The 13,306-nt window shown below is 47.5% G+C and overlaps 1 protein-coding gene across 3 annotated transcripts in view; it reads left to right on the top strand.

Moving 5' to 3' along the window:
• Dati (zinc finger protein datilografo) overlaps positions 1-13,055 on the top strand; it is a 136,386-nt gene extending 123,331 nt beyond the window's left edge. For 2 of the 3 annotated variants that reach the window (XM_077675996.1, XM_077675993.1), the window contains 2 exons: positions 4,171-4,424; positions 9,594-13,055. In XM_077675996.1, the coding sequence (XP_077532122.1) occupies positions 4,171-4,418 (248 nt within the window). In that variant the 3' untranslated portion in view covers positions 4,419-4,424; positions 9,594-13,055. The remainder of the gene's footprint in view (positions 1-4,170; positions 4,425-9,593) is intronic. The other variant, XM_077675994.1, reaches the window with a different exon arrangement.
• Positions 13,056-13,306: the final 251 nt, after the last annotated feature.

The following is a 13,306-nucleotide window of genomic DNA, read 5'->3' as shown; positions in this document are numbered from 1 at the left end:
ATGTTCAGGGCTCTTTTGCCCCAGCGAATCACTCCCTGTGTCAAATAGAATGATTTATCTGTAGCGTGTGCTGTGAAACTATAGCACTCACAATGCTGCAACAGTTGCATATTGTAGCGTTGGTCTGTTGTGGCTTTAGGATTGAAGACTGCGTCTAGGCAAGTTTAATGTTGGCAGAAATGGAAATGTCCAAACTGTTGTGTACACACTTGGGCACCAGCGGTGGGGTCGATTCACACCTGTCCATTTCTCAGGTTGGTGAAGCAGTGGGGAAAAGAAAGAAGTTAAATGGTCCATGGCGACAAAGATCAGTTTGCAAGAACCCGCCTTTGGTAACTTACTCACCTTCATTCAAACCACGAAAGGTGTTTTTTTTTAAACCACAAAAATGGAAGAAATATTGAAAAACTTCCAAATTTGTGCTACAAGGAAGTATAATGGGCAGGAGTGACGTTTTATAGGCCAGCACTGTAAACGTAGCTATCAGTGTGTTAACCACATGTCAGCGTTCAAGTGACACGATGAAACGGAACTAGAGAACTGACCACAATCACTGAGAATGTTTCTTGACGGTGGCTAGGTCCGATGGCCACCAGTCGCACAAAAGGGATTCTGCAATGTCATAGACGAATTGCCGGAAAGTGGCCAGGGAGTCGCCACTGCTTATTAATCCACCATATTTACCTGCGTAACCCTCACACTTTTTTTTTTTCGAAAAAAAAAATGGTGTGAAGTTAGGGGGTGCATTAATTATGCAGGGAAAAAAATTTGGAGGGTAAGATTTGAATGTGTCGTATACTTAACCAAAACATTTCCAATCAGGATACCTTCGTAATAAAAGTACAAAGTTAACATGGGTACGAAGGGAAAAACTCTGTTGTGGTCAGCCGCACCCCTCCTCCCCCCGATGTCACCATCCCGCGTTTGGTAGTGGGGGACCCAAGTGTGCACAACCCCAGCCCAAGTCAGTGCTGCCAACAACGTTTGTCACTGCCTTGTCGTCACCTCTGAATTCCACGACAGCTTCAGAGACCTCGTCTCCGTCCCACACCAAGTGGCCTTAGTCGTAATTTGATATGCCCGTCCGCTGAAAGCTCTTGACGACAATGTCTGCAGTGATCATTCCCCACGCTTCCAATATCCAGCTGCACAACAGCTCCAGCGACGAACTCTTATGCCGGCGTCAGTGCGTGCTGGCCTTTGGCCATCCACTCTGCACACAGCCTTTGAGCATTATCTTTGAACGACTTGTTCAAAGACACGTCCAAAGGCTGCAGTATGGACCTTAGGCCACCTGGAATGACCGCCAGCGCAATGCGCAGCTCCTTTGACTTTGCATGTCTTGTTCGTCGCCTTCAGTTCCTCATGCTGCTGTCTCCAGTAGCGCTTGCTGAACTCGTTGACGCCAAAGGGCCTGCCTGGGGCACAGTTGCCGTGCTCTATGGCATTTCTGGTAGCTTTCAGCTTGAAAGTGGCTGTATAACTGGTGTACCGCCCCATGGCGAGGCAGCACCGAAACCAGCACAGAACGAAGCAATGAAAAACTTTTCGAAATGGCAGAAAGCAAGCTCTCGACAACTGTTGAAGTCTGACTGCTGTTCCTCCGACAAAGGGATGACCATGGGCTCCGCGAACACTGCCTAGTTGTGCACACACGAAACCGGCCCAACGATAGTGAAATGGCGTAGCCCTCCATGCATTCGGTTTCACCTGGATGCACCGCGCTTTTCGCCGAATGGAGTGGTGGCAAGCGCATGCATCATAGAGGTTTTGCGAGCAGACGATTTTTCCATTGCAATTTTGGGGGTGTAAGGATCATGCGAGGAAACTAAAAAATTCAAGTTTTGGCATCTCAAATTATGGGTACGAGCATTACGTGAGCGAGCATTACACAAGTGCGAGGATAACGTGAGTGCGAGGATTATGCGAGTAAATACGGTATTTTCTTTAATATGGCGATTATTGGTCTGGATTACGAAATTTGCGCTAACCGAACATACAGAGGAAGGAAGACAAACAATGCGCACTCACAACTATTTATTTGCAGGAGAAAAAGATGCCTTAAAGGCTTCTAACATAACATAAAACCATAAAAGCAGATAGTGAAAGCGATAACAACACCACAATTCTAAGATCCCGCCTACTGCATGCTGTCTAAAAAAGGAAATTCATTGCTAAAAATTGGTAATGATGGTTCACTGATGCATCCCTTGCGATTTTTTTGAATGAAGTATGCTTCTGAAAGCTCACGCGCCACAGTGTCACGGCTTCTGTCAATGATAATAATTTCTTTGAGGCGTGGCATACAACCACAATCACGGCAAGGAATGGGCAAGTGTGATCCAGTGCAGTTCTTAATTGATAAATCGTGTTCTCTGAAGTGATCATTAATGCAGCATTCACTTTGCCCGATATATACCTTGTCACATGTGAGTGGTATCTTATAAACAATGCCTACTTTGTATCCCATGTACTTGATGGCTTGTTTCTTGCACATTGTTTGTCTTCCTTCCTCTGTATGTCCATTTAGCGCGAACTTCCTAATTCATAATGCACCAAGTAGCACAACAACACATTTTACTATTTGTCTGAAGTTTGCGGTAGAATAGGTGTCATTGCGATGCGGACAGAGCAGTCATTCGAATGATCCATACTTGTAACATTTTGTTTTCATGGCCCCTTTCAGGGAGTACTGACAGGAAATTCAAAGCTGAGATAACTATGTTGAAAGCTTTCCTTGTATGTGGAGATATCTCCCGTAGAATTTCAACAGTAACCGTCCAGTATAACATACCTACTAATTTTAATCTTTGCATGCACGAGAAAGCTCAGAACGAGTACCCTTTTGATATCGGCATCAATGTGGCGCAATGAGCACGTTGCCCCGAACTGCCAACGTCAGGGCTCATGTGACATAGCTAAGGCACTGGCTGCTGTCAGCGCGTACTGTCCTGCCTTGTGTAACACGTTGCAGTTTTGGGACTGATGTAATGCTTTGTGGGTGTGTGTGACCCCAGCCGGTCTAAACACGTTTGCTCACTCTAGTGTGCACGTCCAAACCGGCCATGATGCAATGAGAACAGTGATGTCAAGAGGTGGTCTCTTAGCCTTCAACTTAGCGTCCAGGCTAATTGTGGTACTAGCACCATATTCTTCCCTGGTGAGCCTGGGGAAGCATTATTGCGTTATTATTGCCATAGCAACGCCGCCGCCATGTTGGCCTTGAAGGCGTTATAATGGTCATGGCAACAATGCGAGGGGGTGCAGCTTAGGTGGGGGAGAGGTGATGCTCTCCTCTCTCAGTCTGGTTGGACTCCGCCCCCCCTACCTTTACCCATTCCCACCCGGCAACCGCCACTCGGCTGACCCCACCGGGCCAGCCCCGCTGCGACTGGCCCGCACCCAGGGGTACGCCACTTGGGCAGTAACGACGCCAGCTCGAATATCACTTGAACACTTTATTCGCATTACGTGTGTGAACATGACTTGCAACGAGAAACACCAATGCCCAATACAACACAGACAAGGCTGTCTGTCATCAAGCATAGCACACACACGACACAAGTCCTATCTATCCTTCAGCTCAGCTTCACGGCATACGAAATACGAATGAGGTTCTCACCTTTTGCTAACAGCAGTCTAAGAGACTTTGCGTTATGATTCATCCTGGTGTTCTTGGCGTTCTTTTGCAGCACCGTAATGTCCGAGGGAGCACACACGAGAAATGTCCCACTACATGACACTCGCGGTGGCCTCGCCGCCTCGCCGTGCGGAAGCAGCAGCTGTGGTGACCGTTTTTGCGCATGTGCGTCCCCAGTCGCGCCGGAGAGAAGCGGAAAGGGAAAAAAATGACAGGAGGAGTGTTTCACCAGCGCCACTGCCTCTACGAGCGCAATAATAGAACCGAAACTAGAAAAAGTAACATCGGCGTGGTGACGTTGCGAGCGACGTCCTGTCATGATGGCAGCCTCAGTGTTTGTTTCATCGAAACTGAAACTGACATGAATAAACGAGGCTGTAAATAATTATTTACGCTGTGGTCGACCATCTAATGTGCATTTCTCTGATTACGGGACTGGTGGGCACCCATAGCAGTGAAAGAAACGTGTAACGTGAAAGTTCTGTGTCAGTGCTCCTTTAAGGCAGGGCTTTCCCCCGCTTCCCGTGCAGGGCTCCTGCACCACATGGAGCACATGCGCATGGACCCGAAGCACCAGTTTGCGGCCCAGTACCTGCTGAGCCGCGCTGCCGCCGAGCGCAGGGAGAAGCACGGCGGGCCCTCGGCGGGTCCCCCTCTGTCCGACATGCTGGCCGCCTCGGCCTCCCCGCCCCCGCCTCCCGCCCAGCCGACGTCGGTGGCCATGCCACCGCCCTCGTCCCTGGCCGTGCTGCAGGCCAGCCACCTGGCACACTCCTGAGGCACGGTGAGGGAGGGGGCGCCCTTGCGGCACGCCTCACTACTGGGGATAGATTGATTTGATTGATTGTGGGGGTTTAACGCGCCGACGCAACGCAGGCGATGAGGTGCGCCGTAGTGGAGGGCTCCGGATTAATTTTGACCACCTGGGGTTCTTTAACGTGCGCTGAAATCTCGCACACACGGGCGTTATTGCTTTTCGCCTCCATCAGAAAAGCGGCCGCTGCGGCCGGGAATCAAACCCGCCACCTCGTGCTCAGCAGCGCAACGCCTTAGCCACTGAGCCACCGCGGCGGGTCACTACTGGGGATAGCTAATATGCAAGAACAAAGCACTGAGACCTTCCTGCAGTGTAGCACCTTGGGAAGAAGTGCATGGTGCTGCTGCTCGTACGCGCGAGATAGTGAGAGAGATCAGGCACATTCTGTGTTGGCAGCGTGGAGGGAGGTCGTCAGAAAGTTGCTCCCCCTGAAGTACGCGTTGAGAAAGAACCATTATTAGTGCTTGCAACGATCTTACAAAAAGGAAGGGGGCATTCACAGCGCAGCAGCAATGTTTTATTGCTCGACCATGAAGCCAAACACAAGATTCATATTTGAAGTGCACACTTTGGAAGTGGCTGCTTTCTGCCGGCCTTCCTTGCACTGCAAACATGGAATGTGCCTGCCACTCGCTATCGACTTGCTCCCAAGCAGCGACACCACACGTTGCAATTCCATCACTCCAGTTGCTGGTCACTTGTGATAATCTTTTTTCGTTGCAGCTGTAAAACAGTCTTCGGATTTTAAAGTGTGTTTTTTTTTTGTTAGTTTCTTCGTGTCTTTTAAGCATTGATTGTAGGGTTAAGCTAAAAAGACTGTTTGCATAAAAGCACAGAACTCTAAAGAGAAACATGTCCTACTTCATTCCACAGGGGCTGGTACGGCGGGTATCTGTTGAGCAGAGTACAGGCACGCTATTGACTGCAGTGAGCAGAAGGGCTGGTGACAGGTGGTTAGCAGATCGGACAAGCCTCATGGACAGAGGTGCTTTACAGGTGGAGTGGATGTACCGGGATGAGCTGCCACTAATCACTGGCTGATGGTGGGGGGAGACCTTGGGCCTACGCTGCAACAAGGCCTCACTGCCCACGCTCTAATGCCACCCCCACAATGCCACATCGTCTAGTTGACAATCGGGTGGTGGCTCGGGGTAGCCGTCTTGCTGCCGCCATTGTCCACATAGAACCTATGCCTCCCCTCCCTCGACGCGGCTTTCTCGTATGCAGGCGCTCGCCAATAATTCAGTGGATTGTCCACCACACTGCACCAACTCCTCGCCGTACCAGCACTCTGGGGATTACTGTGTAGGAAAGAGGCGATTTAGTCATACGGGGTTTGGAAATGACTTTGTTCATAGTCTCCTGTGCATGTTTTACAGTCTTTTGGAAAGATTGGGCTTGACGGGGGAAAGCTTTGCCGTTGCCTGATTTCATGATAGGTTGCAGTTGGTGTGAGGTACAGCTCATCCTTTCTGGCATGGTTCCTGGGTGTGCAGTCCACTGCAGGGGTAGAGGGGGGCTGCCTGGGAGAGTGGAGTGAGTGGAGAACACGCAGTTGCGGAGGATTATTGCTGAGGAAGTGCCGTTCTGAGGTGGGTAATCATGCCAGCCTCATAGCTTCTGCAGGCTGCCTGGGAGTCGGTGATGACTATGGCGGCTGTGGTTTGGGCGAAGAAAAGGGCAGTAGCTGCTTCATCTGCCTTGAGAAAGGTAGCAGTGTTCAGCGTAAGCCTGGCTAGATACTGACCCTTTGATGTCACCACTGCAACTTGTGCTTCCCAGTATCAACAGCACATAGCTGAGTCCCGGTACACCAAACGCTTTCCTTGTCCCCATTTGGTGGAGCATGTTTTTAGGGAGCATGGATGTGTGAACATTATTTTGGATACCTGGAAGAAAAATAATATGGGCTGTAGGCATTCCATTTGTTTGTGGTCAGGAGCATTCATCTCATAGGGTGGTTTATGTTATGCAAGATTTGCCTCATCTTTTTCTGGTTATGTTGGGGAGATGGAGGCTGAGCAAGCAGGATGTAGAGGTGCTCATGGGATGTACCAGGGCCTGGTTATACGCTTTTCAAATTGTGACGCCTTCCTTTTCGTTCTCTGCTTCAGAGAGCACTGTATCAGGGGCTGCATACATGATCCGGCCTGCACCAGGCATATTCTGTCCTGCTCTTTCGCACTGTGTTGCCTGTTTGGGATATGCACCCGATCATTTGTGGGGAGTGCTCTGCTAATCGGTTTAAGTGGCTTATGAGGATGGTGTTCTCGGCGTCTGCCTCTATGATGAGTCCAAGAATCTTTAGGTGTTTGCTCGGATGGGTGATGTCGCCATCAAGCTAGATTTAATGCCATTTCAGTCTTTGGCAGTACCTTTTTTTGTAAGAAAATGAGTTCTGCCTTCTGAAAAGTGCAAAAGAGGCCACATTCTTTGGCGAACTAGTTAACCACATCCATTGCCTGTCGGGAACTGTGCTCGAGACTTCCCCTTGCAGGCTGTGCCAGTCCAGGTTGTCATGTCTTTGTTGTACAGGCTACTTTATGTCGGAAATCTTATGCTGTCTGGTGAGGTCTAGTAGCACGTTTGCTGGTGGCTGTTACAGGTGGGACTCCATATGGCTGAATCGCCCAGTCAGTGAGTGGCAGAACTGGACTCCAGTTTACTGCAAAGTGAAGGGAAATTCGTTGACCTAGCACCAGTAGTGCAGTTTTGAGAAGTCATTACCAGCAAACTCTCAAAAGTCAAGTTGCCAACGATCTGCAAACTCTAGAATAAATCACTGTGCAATCATTGCACGGTGCTGCTCAAGTTGCAAAATGAGGTGGTAGAACGTAGAACATTGCTGGAGCTTGGCAGGTAATCGCTAAGTTTTACATAGGGGTGTGCGAACACTCGAATATTCGAATATGAATCGAATAGTACCTCCGTGAATAATTCGATTTGCGAACTGAATATCTACTATTTGATTTTTTGAATAGTCGAGGGGAGTTTCCGAACGTTCCTTCGCTTTGCGAAAGCCAGACGTCGTCATACGCTAATGCACTGCAGCTACACTGTCTGCTCGGCAAGTTGCTTTCGACAAGCACGCCTTGCAGAGGCTGCAAATTTTGTCCTGCTTCACGGAGTAATCTGCGATTGCATTGATAAGATCTTTTTTCGAGCCGTCGCCGTCAACTCTGGTCGCCATTTTGAATTCTGCGACCGGTTGTTTACATGTTAGGGTAGCTTCCGGTAAAGACCGCCGCCGTTTTGACAGTGCTTCTATTAATTTATAATGAAAAGTGGTTCTGTCTGTTTTTAATGCGGTTAGTGTATGATTACTGTGTGTTTACTTGTTTTTTAGACTACAGCGCAGGCTTGCCCACGGCGACTGTAGTGCGAGCTTTCCTTCCGCTACGTATTATTCATGCTTCACGCTGTCCATGTGCTTCCGATGTGCCTCATCGTGGTCCATGATTGTGGCTGTGCCGTGTTTTGGCGTCCTATTGTTCATGCCTGCAAAGTGCTCGCTTCTGAATAACTAGGTGCTGTATAGTCGTTGCCTATGATTGCAGGACAACAACTCCAGTGCAAGTCTTTTTTTTTTTTTTCTTTTTTTTAATGCGTATTGTGCCCGCTACGGATTCCTGGAATTGAAAGTGCGCTTTCCAGGTTGAATAAGAATGCCATGGCCCCTGGAACATGTGAAGTAGCTTGTGGTTTTGCACAAAAACCTATGAAAAATTTAGGCCTGTAAAAAAAAATGGATATACGATATTTGATTCGATATTCAGCTTTTTTTCCGAATTCGATTTGATATTCGATTCGATGCGGCATTTGCACACCCCTAAAATTTTTACATCAAAGGCCACCCACGGCAACACCACTGAATTCGCAAAGCATCAGTGGCACTCTTTTCTGCCAAATGATCCCCAGGTTTCTTTTTCACCTGAATGTATGTGGTTGCCCTATATACCAGCTGCACCTGTGTTTCAGTTTATGTGGTACATTGTTCCAGCACAACAATGTCAGCCAAGAAAAGTAGTTTGAACACCTGTAAAAAACAGATAGATGCGGTGGCAGCCTGGTTACTGCGCAATTTTAGACATGAAGGTCAACGCACGGACAGTACAAGTCACGTCATGTCCTTGAATTTTCTGTGATGACAGTTTATGACACATGGCAAAACTTATAAATCTTAAAAACACCAAACTGTGTTATACTATGTACGTGAACAATGGTATTTTTCAGAATGTACATTTGCTGACAACATTGTGTTTTGTCCTCTTTCGTTCACATTTATGGCAGCCAGGAAATAAAAAAAAAAGAGAATATTTCCTCTCAAGTACTTTGAAGCTGTGTTCTCCTCTGTGGAAAAATTAACAAAACTATCTTAGACTCAGCGATGAGTGGCATTACTCAATGCCTAGGGCTGTCAGCCTGTAGCATTGCATGTGCAAGCAACACGTCCCACACATGAGAGCTGTTTTGGCAACATGCCATGTGTCAACAGCCCTCCTGCTATCCTTGGAGTCATCGTGAGTTTTGTCCATCCAAAATCTCTGGCCATCACCACTGCCGTGAAACCTGCGGAGGGGCGAAGCACACAGTGTATAAGTGTATTCTTGGCACCTTGGCGTTTTTGCCAATGGAGTCGAAACCATTGGGGGGTGGAGGTATACAGCTTTGCTGTAAAAGTCTCTTTGAAGCACGAAGCTTTCTAGCACGCGGTGTAAACAAGTGCCTCGGTGTTTTTTTAGTATGCATTACAAAGCGCTCCAGCGCGAGGCTTATGTAAGCAAGTGTTCCGGTGTTCGTTTAGTACGTGTTATGTTCTAGCGTGAGGTGTAAACGAGTTTCCCGGTGTTTTAGTACCGTGACTGCATGAGATGCCGATCACGACGACAACGGACAACGACAGGAGAAGCCAACAGCCCCAGCCTTTCGCCCCTAAAAGTGGTACCCAAACCACATTGATGGCTGAGAAGCAGTTTTCAAGGCTATAGTGAAAACAAAGACTGCTGCCGTTGTCTTCATTATTCATTTGTGCACTGGTGGGTGAGAACTAATTCAGCTGCGTTCTTGCTGCTGTGGCCAGAGTGGAGAAAAGATCTGACTGTATGTGTGTCCCCCCCTCCCCCTCGGTGTTTCCAGGGCTTCCCAGGTGCAAGCCGCCCAGATGCTGCCTTCCTCCCCAGTCTGTGGGCACAAGTCGCAGCGGCAGACAAAAGGGAAGTCTGGCAACCACCCGCCTCGCAGTTCCAACCAGGTTCAGCTGCCACCGCCATCCGATGGCCTTCATGACTTTGTCAAATGTGGCCTCCTGGCATGCTGCGGGGGGCACAGAGAGAGGGAGAGAAAACGCACGCCCCCCGCATCATTGCCAGCGAGCTATCTGCAATGTGTCTCATTCTTGACTGTATCGGTTACGCAGCGCACAGTTTCACCTTCTCCTGTGGCACTTCTCTGTGTAGGTGGCGTGTGTGTGCATGTGTCTGTATGCGCGCGTGTGTGTGTACCCTGTGCGATTATTCAGCTTGCTAGTGTGGTGTTGTTCTCGCATGTAAAGACCTGCCACGCTTGTATGTGACCGATGGCAGCAGCCCCTGTTCTGTATAGGCTTTCCGGGCACTAGAGAAATGTCAGCTGCTGTTGTCTTCCCCGCTTGATGTTTCGTAGGTAAGCGCGGCGCCTTGTTGCAAAGCAACGGCTAAGAATTCTCCCGAATTTCTCAAAGGACACACTCTGTGCATTCCGTTACGTGCGAGATGTGTAGAAATGAGAGAATTAGTTGCTTGAAGGCTCTCTTCTTTCCTTGGCGCTCTGAACTGGTTCCACCAGTGGCCAATTGTATTGTCAATGTGGCTAGTGTTGTCAGAGTGCTACGAAGCTGAGTTGACGCTGCACACTAGTTGCACTGCCCAGTATTATTTGCAGGGGTGAGACAGCTGCGCATATTATGCAGTTTTGGTACAAATTTGCCAGCGCCAGGCTGCTCCAAAAGCTTGAAAATTGCAAAAATTGCGCTAAACTGGTTCAAAACAGTCTGAGAGCCAATGATTTTAACGCTGCCATCTGTTTCACTGGGGAAAAATGCTTACTGACGGCAAAATCTTACAGCACCCCCAAGGTGATGCTGTTTGTAAAGGTTCAATTGATTGATCACTCAATAAAAAACCCACACAAAATTGTTCCTGAGATAGTTTTTTCGAAAGTCACAATGTCTGGTGGCACATGTTATATTCTGTGAGTTTTTAAAGCTTTCCCATCAACACCATTGCGAAGTCCTGTAGCAAAAATACTTACGTCTACTGAGGCGACGAACTACATGCGCAAGTTGATGAAAAATACGCCAATTTTCAGACCACCGTATCTCTGGAACGACATTACTGAATGACAAAATTGGAAAACATGGCTGTCGGGCGAAGCAGTTGCTCGTGGTTCAGGCAGAGTGCTCTTCGCCGATTTCTACCTTGGTTTTGGTTATGGGGGTGGCTGGGTTTACATTTAGTCGTTTGATCTGTTGCGGGGAGTTGCGCGACTCGAAAGACAGGAGTTCATCAAAAACAACGTGGTGCCCATGAATTCGCCCTGTTTCGACCTTCAGCGTGAGGTGCGTTGCGTGCTTGAAGTGAAATTTCAGACTCATTACGGTATTATAAGACGCTGAATTATTGCTGCCTTTGACAGCGAGCTTGCGAGCAGCGGGAATGGGATGATCGACACTGTAGAAGTGGCGGTGCAGGCTACATCGCCGTAAATTGTTCAAGCACTGTCCGATAGCGGGACAGGCTATTATTGCACGCTAGTAATAAGTCAAGTGAAATTTATCTGAAGTGAAATTTAATGCCAAAAGGGAGGTGGCTAAACATGCCAACGTTACTCAAATTGCGATCGTAGTCAACGTGCACCTTGGGGATTGAAATGGGAGGGCTGGTGGGCTGCGACGTCTGTCATCTCGCTTTGTGCGACCTTTGCCGTGGCTCTACACTTGTGTGTAAAGCCGAGTCTATGATTACAAAAATAATAATTTCGGCGTTCTCATGGTAATGAAAGTGGCTCACGATTGCTTAGTTTTTAATGCATAGAGGCTAAGAATTTAAAAATGGTTTGTCAAAAGATAGTGCAGTTCGTACCTTGTGATACCCTGGTAGAAAAAACTTTGTTGAAAGGCTGTTCCAGTATTATGTACGTTCAAAACCGATTAAAAAGTACACTCCCCCCCCCCTCGAGTTGCAAAAAATTTGAATTTTTGGGCTCCTAAGGTGACATAATTGATGTCGTTCTTCTGCTCTAAATCAAGGTTCTTCTGCTCCAAAATCAAGATTTCGCTGCTCCAAAAACTGCTCCCAAATCTGATTCAGCTGTCTCACCCCTGTATTTGTCGTGAGGTTCATGGGATTGCGTGTGCCAGTCTGAACAGTATCCGTGCAGACTGGTGTGAAATTGAGTATCTCTTTAGCATTTCTGTGCCAAAATATTTGGGTGCTCGCCACAAAACAGTTGTCGGTGGGCTACAAGTGCTGGTTCACTGCTTTTATTTCTTCTATTCTGGTTTTCTTTAATGAGAGTAGTGACGTGGCAAGATTGGTGGTGTTGCAGAGAGGGTAAGGAGGGTATAAGTTTTGTGTACTAGTTTTGCTCACGTATGTGTATAAATTTTGCTCACAGAATCACCCTTGTATGAACTGAAGAACAGTTAACAGGAATAGCTGAGGGTGTATTGGTTCAAACTTGTATGCCCTTTTCAGGCAGCATGGAGTAATGTAATGAAGGCTTGGCGGTTTGATAAAGTGAAAACATCAGGTCAAGCCTAAAAAAAAAAAAAATGGAAATCTTAACCGTGTACCACACACAGCTTCAAGAATTGTTTTTTTGGCCTAGAAGATGTGAAGTTGAGAGTTTCTTTCCGTGTGAACCACCATATCACAACAGCTTGTAAGGCATCATGTGCACAAATGTATTGGGCAATGTGAGAGAAAAAAGAAAACCGTACTTGTGTCATGCACCAGCCTGTAAACTTTTAATTAACTCACTAACTCCATGCTTTTTAGGTGGCACTGGCCTTGCATTTAAAATGCAGGCCTGTGTAGTAGGGGGTATTGTGTTAAGCACTTCCCTTAAGGGCTTCATTGGTTTCTTAGTGCTAGGTTCCAGCTTTATGTCTCCAGTTTTTATGAGCTTTAAGATGTAATAAACAACACAACACAAACCTTGGAATCTGTGTTGCTAAGTTGTGGTTCTTTTACTGGCCGGTGTATTGATTGGGAGATGCAGTGTACACAACAGATGTCAAGTATCGCTTTTTTTTTGTAGCACTTTTAGCCTGCTTCATGTTTTAGTGCAATTTTCTTATTCTCTAACGGGTCTTGTGTTTTGCCGATCTGAATATTTTCACAGATTTGCATCAAAGCTTGTACCAATTCTTGTTTTGGTTTCCTGCGCTGGGGCGGCTAAGACGAAATCAAAAGCATCAGCGTGACGGCTGTGTGGCAGCGTGTGGACTTGTCCTGTTCTCTTTTGTGGCTTCTTCTGCGCGGATGTGTGTTTTAGTTTACTCATCACTTTGTGGCATGTTTTTTCATTGTGGTTAATAAACTGCAGCCTTTCACCCTCTTGCTGTGTTCCCTGTGTGCCATGCTGCACTTGGATGCTTCATCTGTTGAATGTAATGTTCGAGGTCACGCATGCCTGTCCTCGTGGTCGAAGTAACTGAGTTCATACTGAACATTCATTTGCGCAAAAAGACAATGACAGGAGAATGAACAGAGGAGACAACACACTTTGTGTTGTGTGTTCTCTTATGTTTTCGTTGTTTTCTTGCGCAAGTGAACACTGAGAATGGAATGAATACCAACTGAGTTCAT

This window comes from Haemaphysalis longicornis, unplaced genomic scaffold, assembly GCF_048455015.1.
Source record: "Haemaphysalis longicornis isolate Haplotype H1 unplaced genomic scaffold, Haemaphysalis longicornis Haplotype H1 scaffold_7, whole genome shotgun sequence".
Lineage (NCBI taxonomy): Eukaryota > Metazoa > Arthropoda > Arachnida > Ixodida > Ixodidae > Haemaphysalis > Haemaphysalis longicornis.
This window is presented reverse-complemented; position numbering and strand designations above follow the sequence as displayed.